Consider the following 22,201-nt stretch of genomic DNA (forward strand, 5'->3'; position numbering starts at 1 on the left):
TTACAGTCGCAACTGTATGTAAATTTCACGTCTTTACTTTAGTAATAGACCCATCAGCAGCCAAATGATAATGTTTTCAATGAAGTTTTATATTTATAATAATATCATAAGTTTTTAATCTTACTGAGGTTTTCATATTAATCATTAAGACGAGTTATAAAGGTATAAAACGAAGGTTAGTCGTGCAAGCTTTAGTTACGAGAAAAAAATTTCATTAGTTTCTACGGGCTTTTAACAAGTCTTTACAGTTTCTGCTACAATTTCATTATAATTTAATAATTTTAATTTAAACAGTTTCATATTTTGTTAGTGCTAATTAATTTATTTAAGATTTTGCTTGTGAAACTTCGAAATGTTTAACTTAGCACTATAAATGAAACATTTCAATATAATCATTTTTAAGACTGTCTGAGAAAAGTACGTACTAGCCTAACCATCTTGGCTCAGTTTGACGAAATTTCACGGAAGAAAAAAATGCGGTGACTTATAATTGCAAAACCTCACTTGTTACATAATTACCACATACATATTTTACGCTTTACTCGGAAATTTATCCCAAAAATCTTTTCCCCCTATTCTGGTGAAACATTCATGATCACTTTAAGAAACAAATTTAAAGCTACTGTTGATCTTTGTTGACCTCGCAGGAAAATATTGCACTCCTCCGCAAATTTTAATATATTTTTTTCATTGAAAGCAAATCCCTCAAGCGCATGTACTAAATCGAACTGATGGAGAATTTATTTATAAAAACTCTTTTAGATAAATACGAACAAAAAAATAAAACTAGAAAATGGTGACTATGTTAAATCTGATGAAATGTTTTGCGCCTGTTTGCCTAAAGAATTGTTATTATGGTTGCGCTAATATATAAATACCCATTACATATTATTACATGACTCCTTATTACCTTTCTTTAAGAATTCAGGCCCACCAGCGGCCGAGCGGTAAAGTCGCTGAACACTGGTACTTCGGTCCGAGGTTCGAATCCCGCGAACGGTCTGGCTGCATGGGCGTTTTCGTGGTTTTCCCCATGTGTAACTAGTATACGAGCCAGTTTCCCTTAGAAAGTCCTCCACGAAGGCATCCCTCCCCTTAGGCAGATAGCTCTAGTGTGCTTTGCCATAATTAAATAAACCAAACCAAACCTTTAAGAATTCATGTTTCCATTTTTAAATTGGATGATATTAATCTTGGCTACGTTTCTGTATTTGGGACGTTAGTGCCTTAATTATATGCTATCCTTGAGTTGAAAACCTTGAAGTCTTAAAATTCTCTCAAAAGCAGTTCTGTTTAAATGCAGAACAGAATTCAGTAGCATTTATTTAAAAGTGGTAAACTGTGTATATATTATTTTACTTCATTAGGTACGGAAGATCTTGTTTAATCCAATTCGAAGATTTTGGCAATCAAAATGCTTTTCGTTTATTGGAAAAATACAATGATGATTACTGCACGTTCAATGATGATATACAAGGTAAGTCTGTGTTGTCTCTTATAAAAAATAAACCTTTTTAATGCATTATAGAATTCAACTTTCCAAACTTCGAATTCTTATTCTCTAATACTGAATTAATGGGTATTACTCTGAACACATCTCGTTTATAAATGTCTTCGTTCAGTATGATGGTGAAGTTTTATATACACTTACCAGGGAAAACATTATGACCATCTCCAGATTTTTCAATCAAATCATCTGGATGACGTGGCAGGCACGTTATTAAGTGAAAACGGTATTTAACTGCTGCTAGAGAAGGTAATGAGTCATTCTTAAACTTACTTTTGCGAGTGATAGGAAAGGCTGCTGATCTAAGCGAATTTGATAGAGGGCAGATTGTAACGGCCCTAAGACTTAAAGCGAGTATCTCCGAAACTGTAAGACTGATAGGTTGTTCCCGATCTGTCGTTGTTGGTATTTTTACAGAGCGGATAAATGACTGTGAAATCAGCAATAGACAACTAGGTGTTGGACGTCCATGCGTCATCAAAGAAAAGGCATATCGGAGATTGTTCCGCTTTGTACAGAAAACTCAGCACCAAACAGTGGCTCAGCCTATAGAGTACAGGTTCAACTGCAAGTGTTTCGGAGCGGACAATTCAGCAGACACTGGATACGGAATGCCCACTCGTGTGCGTCTGTTGTCCAAGCGTCATTGTCGTTCGGGAAGGGAGCGTTCTCACTGGACGGCTCTGGGACTCTTAGGTATTGTAGAACAGACTCTAAAAGCTATGACCAATCTAGACATGATTGTGGACCATTTGCATCCTTACATGGTGTCTGTCTTCACAACTGAAAGTGGAATCTTTAGCAGGACAGCGCCCCATTTCACAAGGCTGGAATTGTGTTAGAGTGATTTGAGGAGCATAAGGATGAATTCCAATTACTGTCTTGACCGCCTAACTCGCAGGACCTTAACCGGATAGAGCACATTTGGGATATCATGGAGCGGCAGCTCAGAACTCAAACATCGCTATGTCGAAATTTCTCGACTTCGCGTAACTGCTGCTTGTACATTTGGTACAACCTGTCTCCAGTCATCTATCAGGAACTTGTGGCATCCATGCCAAGGTGAGTTGCAGATATTTTGCAGGCCGAAGGTAGCGCAACGTGTTATGTATTGAGTAGGTGGTGATGGTTTGGATTTATAATGGTATACGTCTTTGAAAAATGAACAATAGTTTTTTTATTTCATGTTCTGTTGTCATGTTGCAAACATTAAATCCAAGAATATATGCTGAAAAGAAACTTTTGATGTGAATTCCTCATAATTCCTTGTTAATAAAATGCTTTCCGATGAGTTTCTGAAAGGTACTTTAAATACTTTCAAATAGCTATGTGTAAATTTTCACAATCGTACCTATTTCATTTGGCCTTTCATTAAATTATGGTGTGGTTTTGGGGCTATTCTTAACGAATGCCTACTCACTAAGCCGTTTCAGAAAACTTATGGTCTTCATTCCCACATGTTATTTGTTATACAATGATAATAAAATATTTTATAAAAACATTTAATTTTTTTAGTATGATATGCCTGAAAACAATATCCTTGGTGAAGACTTACCATATGAAATTTGCAGATATACCATATGTGTCTCCTTTTCTTTTGTTCCAATGCATATGCAGTATTTCCTTTTAGCATTTGTTTGTTTTCCGCTTCCCGGAATTTTCCGCAAAGTATTTTATCTCGTATTGTTAGATAACCGTCGAAGTAGATCGCCATGAGGAGCTCATTGAGGAAGAGAAAGCATATGTAATAAATATAAACTTTGTTATCCCTTATTAGAAAATCCAAAGCATATATTTAACTTTTGTTTTGCAAATTCTTGCATGAATTGTCAAGACTCTAATTAGTCTTATCGTAATAGATCGGAAAACGCCAACTTGGGTCTCCCATTAACAATGAATTAACTATTTTTCTTTTGATAATGTTCCGTTTTATGCAACTACGCATAAAAATTGAGTCTTTACGCACCCAAATAGTGTTAGTTTTCTTTTATCCATTTCATTCAGAAATATGAATACAAAAGTTGAAAATACCTGAACTGTTCAATGTGTGAAAAAGCCCCGTGAAAAAACCCCATTAAAACAAATGCAGTTTAGGTAAAAATAATAACTAATGATACTTTGTTACTTAACTCTTGCATGTCATAAATATTTGTTTATATTTCTTATTGCAGGTACAGCGTCCGTGGCTGTGGCTGGTATCTTGGCCAGTGTGAAAATAACAGGCACGAAAGTATCCGAGCACACCTTTCTATTCTATGGAGCTGGAGAGGTAAATTTGAACTTATCGTGAAACTTATGCTCTTTAACCAACCTTCATTGTCTTTTTAAATATTTCATTCATTCCATTGTTTTATCTGAATAGTTTTTTTTTCGCAGAATTTTATACAGGGTTCGCCAGTAAAGTAGAAAATTGTAAGTCTAATAGGCTGACCAACGAGTCAGTTTCCCTTGGAAAGACCTCCGCGAAGGCATCCTTCTTTCCGTGTAGTGCCTTAGGGTAGAATACGTAAATGATGATAATAGTCGTTTACATTTTCTGCTTCCGAGGGGGCATGGAAGCTTTGGATTACTGTTTGACATTTAATGCCATTTGTTAACCCTTTCCGGCACGCTACCTTTTAAAGGCGGAGTTTTGATTTAAAAAAAAAAAAAAAAAAAAAGGTAGGCAGTATAATTACGCCTAGAGGAGTACACAAGTAAAATTTTATGAAGTTTGTACAACTATTTATCGTTTATTTCTGTGGTGCTTCGAAAAGAGTGCTGAAACGAGCATTGTTGTCAATGAACTGACCGATGAGATGCGGAGAAACAAAGAATACAGACTCTCATGTTTGTAAGTTTATAGTGCCCGTGCGGCATGTTGGTACTTTAAATATGCGGCGAGCCGAAAGTCCTAGGAAAAGAGGGGCAGATCCTCGGACGCGTCCTCCCGGTATACTCTCCATCAAAATTGGGGGGCAGAACTGAGCTAAATCACACTGTCACACTGTCAAAATGCTAAAGACTGTTGCCAATGACAGGCATATCTTACGCTCCTTCCCACGAGGAATTTTGTAAGCTTAGGCTGACTATTGGTCAGCCAAATGGGCATTAGTAGCAATAACGACAACAACAAAAGCTGGATAGAGCAATAGGAAGATAGAAAAATGTGCATATAAAATTGAAAACAGTAGCTTATTATATTTTTAAGGAGATTAAAAAATTTGAGCACTGCACGACTAATGTCTCGGCGACCATTAGAAGACAATGTTCGCAAGCGTAGAGGGGAAGAAAGAAAGGATATCGAAAGAGGTGTTTGTACGACATTTATTAAAGAACATGGTTAAATCATAGAAGATGCTCAAAATTCATTCCATTCGCCAAACTACATGTTTCAAAACGTCGACGCATGGATTCACGAACCCGTTTAAAATGGACAGGTGTGCCGCAATCCTGCCGACGAGCTCTATATGACCGATGTTACGGTCATCTCATACACCATGGATTTCATGTATCCTCACAGGCATAAATCCATGGGAGTCAGGTAGGGGGATCACAGTGCCCATGCAACTTGTCTGCTTTTGCCAATCCAGCGATCAAGATATGTCCTATCGAGGTATTCCCGTATAGTGTTGCTAAAATGTGCAGGCTCTAAATCATGCTGAAACCTGCTGTTTCAGCGTGTAGGTGCTGGAACGTCAACCATCAGATCCGTCAACACTCAAATTGTCGATGAAGAACTAAGTTAGTAAATCGATTCATCTTCTCCTGCAACGACCTCGCCTGAAATGATCAGACTTCCCGCTCTCCCATAAAAAGCCTGAGAACATTGGCCCCTAGCGTTCGCCGTTCGGGTCACAAATACCTATGTTTGTTTGTCATAATATAACGGACCAGCATGTTAATTTTGGCAACTACCTTTTGAAACAACCTGTAGACATGGGTGTACAGTATGACAAGATGAAACGAAAGCTCCATTTTATGCAAAACAGCAGAGCGCTTGTGGCTGAAATATTTCAACGCATGACCATAACATGACTTTTATAACAGTTATATTTTATATCAGTAAATTGGCCGGATTGTTCCGCACTTCGACGGAAGAAAACTGAATTTCTTTTGTAGACGTAGATGCAAGTATACAGACATTTATATTCATCAAAACAGGAAAGTAACTGTTGAAAGAAATCACTCAACTTGGATATTTTTCAATAAGTATTTCCAATAGAATCTGAAATTTTTATTTCTGAGTGTGTCCGGAATACAAGAGAGACATGAAAAGTGATTAATTAGTTCCTGACATTTCAGTGGATTCCTGTGCATACCAATGTTATGGTATTTTCCATGAATAATGTAAATGCTTGTGACTTAGAAAATACTCTAAGAGAAATCAAGACATCTGTCCCATTACACAAACAGACCTATTACATAATTGAATAACCACTAAAAACTAAGAAAGTATAATTTCATCCAAATTTCCATTCCCGGTGGCTGAACATATCACCCTCATGAATATTTTCATACTTTCTCTCATGTGAGATATATGAGCCATTTCCTCTCGAAAAAAACCTTTCTGTGAAAAGGTAATTTAAGAGAACTTTTCATGTAAATAAGCTAAAAGTGGCTTCATCTAAATAAATCAGATCAGCTAGCCATTGATTACCTAAACACTGAAGTTTGAAGTTTAATTCAGTTCAAACGTAGATTTTTACTGAAACTGGGAATTTTCGGCGACAAATTAACACGACTATATCTCCTCTGAGGAGCAGTAATCTGCTAACCTTCAGAAACATGGAAGCAGGCTGAGGTTGAATCTTGCCTACATTCAAAATTAGCATTCATTTGTTGCATGTATCAATGAACGTTTCAATGAACATTACCTCATACTGCTGATATCTAAATTCAGTTAGACAAGCTTATTTTTCTTATATTAAAAATAAATAAAATTAAAAAAAATCTGAATTTCCAGATTTTATATTAGCCCAAAGGTGCGTTTTTTTCATTTGCACACATATACACGTTTCGAGAGCATTTGGGCTAATGCCCCTTTGGGTTAAAAGTATTTTAAAACAGCATATCTTTAGATTTTGCGATAGACATTTTCGCGCGCTGGAGATAAAAATGTTTTATTCCATGCAGTGTTGCTACTGCTTGCTTTCAAATCGTTCAGTTTTTTTCAATAAAAAAATTCGTTAAAGATTTGCAAAATATGAAATGAATAATAAAACAAATTCGAAATTCGGGCTTTTATGTGCCCATATTCCGGTTGAGAATTACGTTATTCAAAATTTGATGACTCCTGGTACCATTGGTTTTTCACAGTGCAAGAAAATTCATTCATGCAGATTCTTTATTATTTAATTTGCTTAAATGTAATACAGGACGATAATATTTAATGGCAACGGTTTCAAAAGTGATTCAATGCCTTTAGTAATTCGACGCAAAATTCCGTTTCGAGACTAATAGGCAAGCTGAGCTAATGCTCCTTTGGGCTAATAAAGGAGTGAAAATATCATAAAAATGTTAAAATCAGTGTTTTAATTTAACTCAGCCTGATTCGTTTCGTTTTTTACCACAATTGCAAATTACCTAGTGGCATTTCTTAAATCAAATGAATTTTTGAAGTTACCTTGGGAAGTTACGTAGCACATCTTTTCTTTTGAAGATAGGATTAATTAGGAAGATGTTAATTGGGAACATGAGAAAAAAATTCAGTTAAGTATTTGTAATATCTTAAATATTTAAATATCTACATAAAAAAGGCAATACAAATGGTTGGTAAAATTTTATAGCATAATGGCTTTGTAATACTTCTTGTTCTGTAGCTGTGTTTGGGTATTGCATATGACGTGAGAGACATGATTATAATAGAATTAATCGGATCATATTGAATTAAAATTTTTATTTGAAGTACCTGCAGAATTTAAACTAAAATCTGGACTATTAGATGGTGTGGAATTTTTATATATTTAGTTTTGTAATTCATTTGCGTGAACCTCTTCGCTTCAAAACTTGTAGTTAATGACAAGCATTATCTTTTTTTATTTAAGGCAGCTCTGGGTATAGCCGACTTGCTGGTTATGGAAATGGAGGAAGAAGGTCTAACTAAGGAAGATGCAGCAGCAAGAATATGGATGTTCGATTCGAGAGGACTCGTAGTGAAAGTAAGATTTCCCTATAAATAGTTTTTTAAAAGATTTGTTCGATATGTAACAATTAACCTATGGCGAGCGACTGAAGCCCCAGAATACTTTAATCTGTTTCTTTAAAATAGACAGACACCACCCTCTCCCATTTTGCGATCGTAATGTCTGTTGTCATTACCACGTAGAGGAAATTAGGGGATTTTAGAAAATTAGAGGAGTAGATTCCGCGGCAGTCGTTAGCATGGTTATGAGTCATGGTTTGGGTGTAGGAAATGGACTTGAGGTACCTATTCTGAAATTACAGATTATAGTTCTTCCCGGTTTCAGTGCCCAGTGGTTGAACGGCTGGCATGCATTAGCGTTTGGTAGTGTTTTCCATATATTACGTCAACGCTTACTGCCTTCTCTAAAGAAAATTCTCCTCAAAGGCATTCCACCACTAGTGTATAATCCTCATGTGATGTATTTGAATCGTACAGAAATGATTAACACAATGGCTCTCACAACGAAACTATTACATTATGAGAAGAGAAAACAAATGAAATAAACACAAAGGAGCCTTGAGCTACTCAATGTATAGATGGAGCTGGCCGCAAGCAAACGGTATAAGTCGGCGCCCGTCCCTTTCACCGTTGTCATTGAGAGCATGGACAGCAATGATGGAAGGTGATTATCATGGTCAGCGGTAGACAGCATGGTTCTTGTGGAAGGATACAGGTCGTAGATCGATGGGATTACACGATGCGACGATGTAGTAAGATACATCGTCGCATGGTGTCGGTGTGTGGGAACAAACCACCCTCAAGGTGTGTACTGTATCCAGTTGGTTGGCCAAGTTCAGCAGTAGGGTGGAGACCACAGGCAAAGGTGCCAGCGCGGGATGACCAGCAACATCGCATACAGTAACAAATGCACCAGTCGTGTCTGATTTGATCATCGCGAAAAGGCGCATAACTTTCAATAAGATGGAAGAGACAGGGCTTGCGCTAGAAACATTGCAAGGCGATTGTGCATGGTGATTTTGAAATGACAAATGTGTGTGCAAAGTGGGTGGACCTCTAATCTCGAACTGCACCTTGCTTGACTACATGAAGGATGCAGTCAAGGGACAACATGTCGAATCTTCTGCCGAATTGCATGCAATTGTTCATAGATGGCGCACCAACTCTCCCACAGACTGTTTACCAAAGCCCTTCGGGACCTCCCAGCTAGATGGCAGAAGTGTATTGACATGGGCGGGGATTACTTCTAACTGACGTACTATCAGTTTTTTTTTTTTAATAAATTGTATTCCGCTCTGTAGCAACATTTTTTTTCATTCATTTCTGTACGACATAAATACTACAAGAAATTTAAATGTGCTCTTTGAACAACTAAGAGACGGTTACTTATATCAACATACAACATTTTTTGGAAGATACGTTCCTTTAATATTTTAAATCAAATGTACAATGTGTAATGTGGATATGAGCCTGCTTCGCTTAGAAAGTACTGCTTGAAGGCATCATTCCCCTTAGGTAGATAAATCTGGCATGCTTTGCCATAATCATATCAACCAAACCAAATGAAATATGTACATGGATGAAGGTTTTATGTATTTCCAGGTATATGCAAATAAAATGGGACATTTTTTAAGCAGAAAAATAGATATTAAAAAATACTTTTCTCTGTCAAAGCAAGAGTCCGACTGTTTTGGAAAAAAAGTTTTTGAATTATATTCAAAGGAGTCAAAATTAAGTCAAGTTTTCAGCTTTAAATGGTGCACTACTTTTTTATATGGTTTATTTTACTCCATTTTCTGGTGTTTCTCTTGTATGCTGCAACTATTTTTTCTAATATTATTATCTATTCGGTTGTGATAGGCTATTCATATTGTGTTTATAACACGGAGACTGATTATTTAAGGTGAAAATGCTAGTACATAGCTTTTTGTTTTTAATAGATAAGGAAATTTATATGATGATAAGCACAGCATTTTATAAAATGATTTCACGAGCCACACAATCACGTAGGTTTGTGTATTTTGGTTTGGTTACTGTGAACAAGTCGCTGTGCCTTCTCAAAAAGATGGTAGCTATGAGCCTGGAGCATTATTTAAATTATCAATCTTTTGTTTCAAAAATAAGTATCAGTAGTTATACGTAATATAAGCATAAAGATATTTATATAGGCATGGTAATTTTAGAACGTGTTAGCAGGATGCACACAGCACAATCCATGAAAACACGATGGTAAGATGTGCTGATCAAGTGCATCTGCAGTAATCCAGATTATGAAGCTTTCAAACTAAAAGTTAAAATCAATTATTATTTTAGTATAAGCAGAGAATGCTTCTATTTTTTTTTTTTTTTAAACAGGCTGAGTTTAAGTGCCAGATGTTATATTATAGTGCTGATTTTTAAACTGAAAAGAAATTCAGTTGGAGGTTCCATTCATGTGTTTCATCAAAATAATTTTTGGGGTGCTTTGATGATTTTTAATGTCACGTAGGTAACCTGCTGACATTTCTTTTTATAATATGTCGAGACAAAATTTAATGAAGTCGAAAACAAGTTCGGTCCGGGTTTCGAATCTCGGCAAAAGGCCCCGGCTGTATTGGCGTTTTCGTGGTTTTGCCCATGCGTAGCGTGTGTACGAGCCAGTTTCACTTAGAAAGTCCTCCACGAAGGCATCCCTTCCCTTCTGCAGATAGCCCTGGAGTGCTTTGCCAAATTTAAGAAAACCAAACTGAAAGTAATTTTTTTTTGCCATCATTTCAAATAAGTTGATATATGCAGCGAGTTAAAACGAAAATGCTTTATAAATTTATAAAGAGTAAATAATCATGGCAAAATAAAATAATTCATAAAATTTTTAATTGAAGAAAGCCACAAAATATTATATAATTCATTACGAAAATGCAAACTAATTTCTAATGAATGATGTCATTATTATCTTTTAGGATCGAGACCCGTCCTCTCTAAACGGACATAAAGTGCTGTATGCAAAAGACCATGCTGCCACCAAGGATTTAGAAGCAATGATGGACCATATTAAACCTTCCGTACTTATAGGTAAATAACTAGTTTAAGCCATTACACAGCAACTGATAAAATGTACCCTTTAATTGCGCATTTGCACTTAAAAATTCGAATATTTCTGTCCAAATAAGCCCACTAGTGGCCGAACGGCAAATTCGCTGAACAATGATAGTTCGGTGGCGAACGGACTGGCCTCATGTGGATTTTCCATATGTAATTGTGTGTATACGAGAGTTTCTCTTAGAATGTCCTCCACGAAATCCTCCCTTCTTTAAGGCAGATAGCCGTTTTGTGATTTGCCCAAATCGAATTAACCAAAGCAAACATGGGCAAATATAAATTTAAAACAACATTAAAATATTTCTAAGGTACTCTCTTCATTATAATAAACAAATATCTTAATAATGCAACAGTTATTTCGCCATACCGTATGGTTCAAGTTCGGGAATATCAAGAATTAAAATATTTTTACTTTTTAAATTAATAGCTTACTTTGATTCTTTAACCATTTCTAATATTTTTTGTTTTAGGCCTTCAGAAATAATACTTTCATTTCAAGTCCTGTCTTCTAAATAAAGAGTAACTTTTTACTTGAATTATTTTTAAATTTCTGGATATGATACAAGTATTCTGACATTATCAAAAAAAGTTTGCGATATTTTTACTTCTTTTAGTACTGACGCTAAGAGATTCTTTGAAGAATCTCTGACAACTGTATGTTAAAATCTATACTTGGTAAAAATGAGAAGCGTTATGTATTTAACTATTCTACTGCAGATTGCCAATATTTGTTCCAAATTTCGAATAAAAATGTGTTGCTGCGCTACAGTAGATTTTTTCCTCTCTGAGTTTTATATAATATTTGTGTTGAATTAATTGATCGGGCATTGGTCACTTGGCAGCATTTCAAATTCGCTTTTCTGAATATGCACAGAACTTGCTACATGTTTGGCACTTCACGCATGGGCAAACGAGATCGCTACTCTGGATATAATCCACTGTGTTTGGCATGCTGTTAATGAGGTCATTAATCGTTATCTGAAGAATGTTCTGCCACGCTGTAAGGAAATCTCGGTGAACGGACTGACTGCAGAAATCCATTTAAGTCGTAGAATGGAAATACGGACAAGAAATGGCATGTTATTTCATAAAAAGTCCGATTTTGTGTCAGAATACATATGTTAGAACAATGCTATATATAAATCGAATATATATCCTAAGTCGCGCTTTCGAGACATGGAAAACTCAAATTAAATTTCGACAATCGGTCCAGTAGAACAGTCCCATTTTTTTTTCCAGTGTGTACGTTTTACTGAATGAGCATTCAATACACTTTCGAAGAAGGTAAAACTAATGCGTCTTGAAACATTGAAATTCAATCACTGATCCGAAAATATTTAAATGCGTTATTTGATACTCGCCTGCTATTAACGGCATAGTTGATGTGTCGTCTTATTTCTTTTGCTGACGTCTGTAACTGCGTCTCGAAATACATGCATCAAAAATTACCTATATTAATGGATATGACTATCAATGTTTCTGTTCGTGTTCTGATAATTTCGTTCATTAATGTGTATGTTTTTCTGAAATCCTGTTTCTATTTCAGGTGCTTCTGCACAACCTTCAGTATTCACAGAAAAGGTGCTTCGATCGATGTTAAGTACATGTGACCGTCCTATAGTTTTTGCGCTGAGCAATCCAACAGACAAGGCCGAATGTACTGCAGAAGAAGCTTACACTTACACTAATGTGAGTACACAGAGATTGAGGATGGAAAGAATGTAATAATTTTAATAAGTTCATATAAAATCAAACAAGGGCACAACCATCAAAGTAATTTGACTTAGTGTTATAATATCGATTTATTTAGTTATCAATTAATGGTATAAAACATCACCTTTATACCCACTTTGGAAGTAGTTTTGCTGTAAGTTAGTTATGAATATTACTATACATGCAGCTGTTGACCACTCAGTGTGCTGTATTGGCTAATTAATCATAATTAGTATTTAGTTTTATGCCCTGTTTGTGTCTGATGCATTAAAAGGTGCCAGGTTACCTTAGCAGGGTCATTGTATCGGAGATAAACTTTCTTAATATTTATTGATTTGTCACTGTAAGGTTTATGTATTCTTTACATCTAATATATTTCTCCAAAGTTCATAATTTTCTTTGAAACCAGGCATGCAGGGAGTCTATTTACTGCGAAGTTAACTATCTAATTAATACAGTAATTAACGTATTTATTATTAATTTACCAGATATGCTCACAGCCAGCTAGCCGTTTCCCAGTGCTTACATTCGTGCTTGGATATCATATCCTTTTTCTATGCCATTTTCCTGTCTGTTCTTATTTAGAGTTCATGCTCACAAAATGTCTGAAAGTTTTTCTCTGTATTTCTCATTGTCTGTCTCACTTTCAGAATCTCTCACTGTCAAAGTTATTACGAGAGGCTCTCGAACATTGTACCACATGTCAAAGTTATGCATTCAAACAAGGTTCCGAAGCATATCAAACGATACAATTTAAAATACATTTCTTAATTTCACTTTTTTGTACCAGAAGGAAGTTCGAATTAGAGAAATAATTCTTAAGCCTTTTCTTTGAAATGCTATGCTTTTCATCAGCCGTGTGCTGGAGCCGTAAAATGTGAATACTTCTTTCCCGGCTCCAATACCTAGCAGTGAAATGGGCCAAATTCATAGACGCGTTTGTGGCCCAGAGTTTAGTGCAACTGCCAGCCAATCTGCTTAGTAAATTCATCCTTAAAACATGATTCAGCAGAGAAATATTGTTACCGCTTTCAGTCAGTCCACTAGACTACTGTTTAGTTGTTTTGTTCTACGCATTAATTTTGATAAGCACTAGGAATGAATGTCAATACTGATTGTTACTATTTGTTTATTTATAAAATTACAATCAAAAGTATGGTATTTATGAATGCAGCTTAGACTACGGCCAGGCTTCATGTCAACAGAAGTCGCATGTTAGAATTCTGGTGAATTCAAGAGTCACTGCTATGTATTTCTTGGAGCTGCAACTAGATATTTACGTCATTTTAATTTAGGTAAAATAGTTGAGTAAAAAGAAGGTTTGAAGTGAATAAGAAATATAGCATTTTTAATTTGCATGGCTATTTAAATAATTCTTGTTACTCTTAGCTCCGAATTAAAAAATTGCATTGCAATGATATGCAAATTTTAACCTTTTATGATATACAGAATATCTTCACCAAATAGAAAATCAGTTTTCTCTAATTTCTTCTGCCGCTCCCCTGTTTATAATTGTTTATTTTAATAAAAGTATATTTCAAAAAATGATGTAGTGGTCTTTATATTACTGCAAAAAGGATTTCTATTTGGACAGAATAGCTCCGTAATTTGGAAAAAAGTGATAATTTTAGGGCCGCTAGAGTTCGCTGAACACTGGTAGTTCGACACAATTTCGAATTCTAGCAGTGGGTCCGCTGCATGGATGTTTTTATGGTTTCCCCCTTTCGTGGTATAAAGTAAATAAGAGCCACCTGTCTCTGTAAAGTCTTCTACAAAGGCCTCCCTTTCCTTAGGCAGATAGCTTTTGTAGCTGTGCAAATTGAAAAGAAAAATATTTTTTTTACTTTTAGCTCATATTCTTTTCTTCCGAAATAATGAAACGAGTGAGGTTTTTAAAAATATTTTGGACTATTTTACCTGATACTGAAATTACAAATTTGAATGTAAAAATAAGAAAGTTTGGTTGTTTAGTAAAATAATGTGTAAAATAATTTACACGAGCAAGGAGACATGGTTTGCCGATGAAAGTAATATGTAACTGTTCAGATGTTTGCTTTGATTAATGTCAAAATTCAACGTTCATTTCATTTTACTTTCGGTAAAAACTGAAAAATTTAGGATTTTATATAACTATTTTTTATTAATTCAAGCTTTGCTTTGAATGTCATGAACTAATTTTATCAATTCACACTATTCGCATTCCATAATTATAGTATGCAACTGTACACATTCTAACATCATTAGCCAAACCAACATTAGCCAACGAACATGACAAGATTAATGAACATATACAGCGAATACAAACTTCAAATGTACAGAAGCATTAACATATGAAAATACAGAAGCTTTAAAAATACAAAAGTATTAGCAGTAAGATACAGCTACAGAATCGTTAACTCAGACTAAAACATTTTAATGAATGCAATATTTGACGAATGATATCAAATAAAATTTAGCTCACAGATTTCGGATAATTTTTTTCGAGTGAACAAAGAGAGTTTGAAAAGGTATAATATTTTTATAATATTAAAAGTTATTAGTGATTAGAAATTATTCCCTCACTACAAGATTGGCTGATATATATTAATCAATTCACACTGGCAAATGCTAGTGTCTTCTGCCGAAATTAAAATCTAGTAAAATCTTTCTGAAAATGACGGGAACATAGATTTAAATAGAAGAGAGAGTAATTTGGGAACTGAATCATTGTAATTAATTTGTGCCGTTTTATAACTATTGAAAAAGGCTGGTAATTATAATTACACCTAAAAAAGTATAATCTCTACATATAATAAAAGAAAGAGTCTGTCTGTGTGTGTCTTTCGTTTTCGTTGCGCGTAAGCTAATAGACCCACGGCTACGAAATTTGGTACATAGGTGCATCTAGACAAGAGCCAGTGCACCTCGAAGCGAGTTTTTCGAATTAGAATTTTTTTTATTTTATGTTTTGTAACGAAATCGCGTCATTTTGAGACATGGGCTATAGGAAAGCGAGATTTTACTCTTAACACTCTATTTTCACATCGTCATGAAACGTAGGCACTTAGCTATTTTACGAACTTAAAATAAATTTCGTGTTTTAATAAATCGATTAAATACGAATTTAATTAACAACGGGATTTTTTCTAAAAAGATTTTTCTTTTAAAATATACAGTTTATTTTCTTTGATTTTTGGACTCGTTAAACTTTCATCCTTGCGACTGCTTTTACAAAAAGAATTTTGGAAAAATGATAATATTGTGTATTTTTAAAAAATTTTTTAAAGGAAGCTTCCGAGTACACTGCTCACATCTTTAAAAATGTGATTTTAGCAACAATTTTCCTGTCTATTGTTGTTGATAGATGAAATAGATTTTGATGAAATCGCATCATTTTGAATAGTTTCATTCTTTTAGAAATATGGGTTTGGCAACAATTTTTCATCGTATTTCTTATGTCACTGTTTTTAAGAGATTGGCATCTTTCATTGTCATTTTGATATACATATAATACATTTTTATTGATTTTTTTTTTGATAAAGTAATTCTGTAGAGTAAAATTCTGCGTGGAATTTAATGTTTTTTGAGTTGCTTTCATGTTATTTTTTGCTTATTTCACTGTTTGTAAGATATTAAAAAGTTTTGCATGATTTTTTTTCTTCAACGGAAAGTTGGTAATTTTTTTATTAGGATAATTAATGTTTGCATTAAGGGATATTGCTTATTTAATTGTAATTTTGTTATACATAACTATTTTATGAAGTTGTTCTGCAGAGTAAAATTCTACGCAGTTTTTAAATTTAACGTTTGGTGTTTCCTTCAGCCATTTTTCCAGTACATTTAAAAGCTAGAAAGCTGCTAGTTTATTATACAACACGAGGGAGGAAAGCCTGCTAAGCACGTGACTAACAAAACGAATCTCAATCAACAATGATGAATTTCAAACTAATGAGCTTCTAAATAAGAATGCTGTGGAAGAATACTGAATATATAGAAAACAAGAGGACAAAGAAGGAACATTTTATAAAGCAGAGTGACAAGATTGCTGTAATGTGTGAAAGAGGAATTTTTACATCTTGAAAATGTATCATCAGAATTATGTATCATATTGAAGAATCAGCTTTACTTGAAGCCCTCTACATGTGTGAAAAATCTCCCATTTTGTATTAATGATTTTAATTCTTTTAATGGTAATCCTGACCTTAATGTATGCGATATTACAAGCTCTCTCATGTTCACGGAGAGACATTCAAGAGCTGTTTCTTGGTTTAGAATAGGCACTTCAAGGTCCTCCCTTCCTCGAAAACGAGTAACATAACCATAGCAACGATTGCTGCGGAATAAGGTCAAATCCTCTGTTTTGTTAAATTCTGTCTGCGATGATGGCCCATCTTATAGTAATAAACGAGGAGATCAAGCCGAGCTAGAAGTGTCTGTTTAAAAGTAATAGACTATAGTGGTTACAGAGCTTTGGTAGTTCATGATGGTTTCTATTCTCGGTATCTAACCAAGCTGATTTTATACGATGTTTTTGATTGTTTCCATGGATAGCACAAATGCAAGGTAATTTTGTAAGACAGTCCTCCATGAAAATGTTCTTTCTTTAGGTAGATAACTCTTCAAAAAACTGCTCTTAGCTACCCAAGTCTGGGATATTAAAATTTTTGTGCTCTAGTGTAGAATAGGGTGCCCCTTCGATTAGTGATAATTTTTTTTTAATTTTGGCGATGAAACCTCACTTCTGGTTACCATGATAGTTTTAACTTTGTTTTAGCTTCCTGATTTTATTTAAATGAAAATAGATTGATGTGTACATGGAAAAATTTAAGGCAATGCACAATGCCTAGTTTGTGCAATTCTAGAATTTTTTTTTAAGTGAAAACAGATCGATGTGTACATGAACACAGATTTTGTACAATTCTTTGACTTCTTATTTTGGTTTTATGTAGAGGCCATCTTGAAATTTTGCCCCTCTGGCGCCGATCTTGGGGTCAAAAAAAGAATCACCAAAAAACAAGGGGCACGCAATTGTAAACTTTTACCAATTTTTGTACTACTAGCACAAAATATACAATTTTCTTACTTGAAACTACTATACTGTCATCTCGTATGTCTCAGACTTCATTTTTTATTTATTTGAAATTGATCAGCAAGAAGCATGAGTTTTGCTAATTATTGTTGTACACATTACATTTGAGTAACAGAATTCTAAAGTTTATTTCGGAACTACAGTCAGCCCTAAAATTAACTTCTTGGCGAAAATAGTGAGGTCCTTTCATCTGAATTGTAGATTTGGAAGAGATTTTAAGTATAAGACAGGCGAATGGTTAACTAGCCACAGCATGTACCATTATCGTCTGAAAAGGAATATACCTTGAAATGAAATGGGATCGGAGCCTGATTACCAGCTAATGCTAGAGACGTATGTTTGAGGGGACCACAAAATCATAACTTCTTTTTATTTTTTCTCATGAAGGCAAGGAAAGGGAACTTTATGACCCCTTACACCTTTGTGTCTAATGTTCCAACCGTCTTAAATGGTCCTTGAATGGGATTTAAAAATATTTTAAACATTCTGTAGTGGTATAATAGTAAAATAGCGTATGTTTATAAGTTGCTTTCTTTTTTAAACAGGGTAAGTGCATTTTTGCCAGTGGTAGCCCATTCCCTGCTGTCACTGTAAATGGTCAGACGTTCCATCCGGGCCAAGGCAACAATGCTTACATTTTTCCAGGTGTCTCCCTCGCCTTAATTGCTTGTGGTGCTCGGTCTGTGGGTGACCGCGTCTTCCTAGTAGCAGCCAAGGTAAGGAATTGATTCCCATTAACGACTACCTTTTCCAGAAACTTAAATCGTTACAAAGATTTCCAGATACATACAAGCTTAACGGTATATTTATTCGTATCTAATTAGTGATATTAATGTTATCGTTAAAAAATTTGTTCTGCATTTAATTTTTAGTTCGAAATTGTATTATAGTACTTTTGGGTTTTTATATGCTTTACTTTTTAAGTTGGTCTCTAAATGAGACATTCTTATATTGATCATCATAAACCACTAAATTGAATTTGCCAGTGAGATCACTGATCTTATAATATTGAAGACTACACATTAACTTTTTAAGTGAATCCAAAATTATCAACCTTTGTCTCTCCATACGTTAGTTTTGACAACAGTGAGTTTATTTCCTAAGATTCACTGATAATTTTGTTCATTTCGGGACAAGAGCAAATATTGGAAAAAAAATAATTTGGCCTAAAATTTGTTTTAAAAATTTCAAGTGGAGAAATGTTTGTGTTCAAGTGGAGTATGTGAAAAATTTTGAAGTTGAAAATTTTCTATTATATTAAAAATTTTCTGTTGTATTGATTCCTGTTTTTGTAAGGCATATTATTAATGGATTGTGTTTTGTTACTTTGTAATTGGTTTTCAGAAGCAGAGTAAGAGTGAAATACACAAGCATAAAAACCACTGCAGTATTTCTCAGCAGTTATGTACAGAAAGCTTCATAAGATATCTCCTACATAATTTGTCATTCAAGAAAACATAAATTATGTACGAAATATTAAACGTAATTTGTCTTATATTAAACCCAAATTATTAAATGGGTAAATAGTAAATTTGCAGTAGAAACTCCTATTGCAGATTTGCTATTTACCCACTTAATGCATTTATTGTAATCGTGGCTGAACCAAATTGTCAACTCCTGCAGAATTATTAAATCTATTTTAACCTTTTTAAAAAAAATCTGGTATAGATTTATCTTGAAATCAACTCATTTTATTTTGAGAAAGGCAGAACCCGAATACTGCTGTGTTTAGTCTATATTTTAAAACTTAATTTTAGAATGAAATTTAAATCAAATTTATTTTATTTAATTTCATTTCTTTAAGTGATGATTTCAAAATATTAAAATTTATCAAAATAGTCTGTAAAAAATTAAAATTTTTTAAAAGATTTAAAAATTGTTTCGAAACTGGAAAGCTTTTGTTTCAGTAATAATGCTTTATACTTTTTAATCAAATTATGAACATTATTATTAATTAAATTATATTTAAAATTCTAAATTAAAATTATATTTAATTATATTTAATATTTTGAAGAACTGGACACTACAGTAAACAGTAGGTAGAATTGAACACGGCAATTTTTCTAATCTTATAATTATATGTATTATAGGCTCTGGCGGATCAAGTGACCAAAGAAAATATGGCGGAAGGTCGCGTCTATCCTCCTTTAGATACAATTCGCAAAGTGTCCCTGACCATTGCGGCCAAAGTAGCCCGCTTCCTGTTCCAAGAAGGCCTTGCTACTTATAAACCCGAACCTCCCGATTTGGAGACATTCCTGGCGTCGAAACAATACAGCTATGAATATGAAGCTTAAAACTAAATGTGATGTAAACATTTGCAATTATATATGTTTATTAAAGTGTGTGTTGTTATATAAAAAGAGAATAAATATTACAATCTATGTTTATTTTCTGGTGTTTATTCTTTTGCTACATTGTCCTGCTTTTATTTTTAATGCCTCTGGATATTTGTTTAGATGATATTTGATATAAGGAATTGAATTCGATCAATTATTGAATATTTTTAAGTATTAGCACCATATCTATATTCCCTTCCCCCTCAAAGTGGATTCGGCTTCTTCGATCTGGAGTATCAGCTCAACTTTCAAGCAGAAGTTTTGCTTGAAAAAACGAAAGAAGGTTGAATTGTTTGAAATGAAGTTCTGGCAACTTGGAAATCATATAATAGTCTGTAATAAATGTACGAGGTCATCCGAAATAAATATATGAAGAAATCAAAACAGAAATAGTTTCTTCTTAGCTAAATTTTGTTGTTTAATATTACTTGAACAATCACTGGCCTTCTGAAGTTCTGTCTCTATGCATTTTCGACGCAGAAACCTGAAACACAAGTCGAGCAATAAGGTATTGTAAAGTATATGTAATAAATTTTTTAAAAAAAAAACTGATATTAAGGGTACTTTAGCGTCTATACGCTTATCTAATTCATATCAAGGAATCCTCTTTCATTTAGTATAACAAAAAAACGGGTTTCATCTGTTTTCTTCTTCTGGTTCAGAGTCCGTCAAAACATCTATGACGAACGGCTAGGAGGATATGAATAAGTTTAGGGTTGCAGAGACTTCTATTCAAGACAGTATGATTTACTGCTTAGTCAAACACATTTGGGCTCACATTACAGGTAGCTTCACCGCGATTAGAATTGCAGGGAATATTAGCAGCCGTAATATCAAATGTTGACCGACCGGGGGCGAAGTGGCTAGCGCTTGCACCACAGGTCCGGAGTTCGATCAACCGGGCTGGGCAAGGTCCACTCAGCCTTTCATCCCTTAAGTGGGCTTATAAGATGAGTACCAAGTTCGCTTGGAGACTAAACACCCGGGGTCCTACGACTGGCTGACAACTTTCTCCAGGGCATATGCTGATGCACTATGGACTCGAGAAAGCAGAAAAAAGGCACTGCAGGCCGGGGCCCACTAGAGCTGTTACGCCACTGAGTTTAGTTTAATATCAAATGTTAGAGAAATATGCCAATGAAAATAATGAATAAATTAAGCAGAAACAATGTCCAGGGTCGATCAAAAACATCTGTGACGGTAATAGAAGCAGTAATATGAAAAGTACAGGTAATGTTAACAGCTGTGATATCAATTAGGAGAAACACGCCAATGAAAAATTTTGAATGAAGCAAAACATGGTCCAAGGTCCATCAAAAACATCTATGACGAACGGCAGTGAGCAAATGCATATGAATAACTATAAGTCTGCAGAAGATCATATGACTAATTCCTTGTTCAAACACATTGGGTTCACATAACAAATAAATTTATATCAGTTTAAATTACAGCTACTATTAGCAGTTGTGATATCTAATGGAAGAGAAACACGCCAATGAAAAACTAAAAAATTAGGTTACCCCCCCCCCAAAAAAAGCAGTCTTAATTGGCTAACACATGACTTTGAATAAAACTGTTGATTTTAAGGGTGATCAAACACAAGTTTCTCTTCCCCCCCCCTCAAGAGAAAAAGTTTGGTGGTGTCATTATTTGATAAGTTTAAAGTCCAGAGGATTAATTAATGTATCAGTTTAATTATTATTTCCTATTCATTTCCATTTTCCCATTTCACTTTTCATTTTCCATTTCTTTTTCTTGGTAAATGACCATCTTCATCTTTTATGGAATTTTGAGCTTTGTGATATTTATCAAATTCAGCTACTCCAAATGTCGTTGATGCTATTTCTCGATGAAAAACAGCGTTTGTGTTAAACACTGCAGTTGTCAAAACCGGTTGTCAAAATGCCGGCATAAACTGCAGTTCCAAATTTACTGAACAGTTCCCATATCATTGCGTTATTTAGGCTGTACTTTAATTGAAACTCGTACAGATGCTACTGCATTGAAGGTACTATTCAGTTGCTGCTGTTGAACAGTCAGCAGAAAACACAAACCAAAGTTTTAAAAAAAAGATTTGAAATGGTTAAATTATTCTCACGATATCAATATATTAAATTATTTATTATGATAAAGCGCTTGAGGACTATGCCTTACACGGTCTTTCTAAATGTCTAGCATTTGCATTATATATGAGAAAAATCTTGTTCACTCATGGCTGGACCACTGGATTAAAAAATTATTGAAACTGCTTGCGATTAAGTTATTACGACAAAGCACTGTAACACTGCTCTCGTGAAAGATTTTCCGAGGTGAATCGGCTCCCTTTCTTGATATTCATAGAAAAAAACAATGAAAAGCCTATATTGCTACCA

At 34.4% G+C, this 22,201-nt stretch overlaps 1 protein-coding gene across 1 annotated transcript in view; it reads left to right on the plus strand.

Moving 5' to 3' along the window:
- Window positions 1-19,880, plus strand: part of LOC118204792 (NADP-dependent malic enzyme-like) — a 93,012-nt gene extending 73,132 nt beyond the window's left edge. Inside the window, exons 7-13 of the mRNA XM_085814090.1 lie at window positions 1,368-1,477; window positions 3,679-3,776; window positions 7,534-7,647; window positions 10,571-10,682; window positions 12,256-12,398; window positions 18,036-18,206; window positions 19,581-19,880. Of these exons, the coding sequence (XP_085670216.1) occupies window positions 1,368-1,477; window positions 3,679-3,776; window positions 7,534-7,647; window positions 10,571-10,682; window positions 12,256-12,398; window positions 18,036-18,206; window positions 19,581-19,787 (955 nt within the window). The 3' untranslated portion in view covers window positions 19,788-19,880. The remainder of the gene's footprint in view (window positions 1-1,367; window positions 1,478-3,678; window positions 3,777-7,533; window positions 7,648-10,570; window positions 10,683-12,255; window positions 12,399-18,035; window positions 18,207-19,580) is intronic.
- The last annotated feature ends 2,321 nt before the right edge of the window (window positions 19,881-22,201 follow it).

This window comes from Stegodyphus dumicola, chromosome 3 (assembly GCF_044657685.1).
Source record: "Stegodyphus dumicola isolate Sdum_Otavi_A_Nest chromosome 3, ASM4465768v1".
NCBI lineage: Eukaryota > Metazoa > Arthropoda > Arachnida > Araneae > Eresidae > Stegodyphus > Stegodyphus dumicola.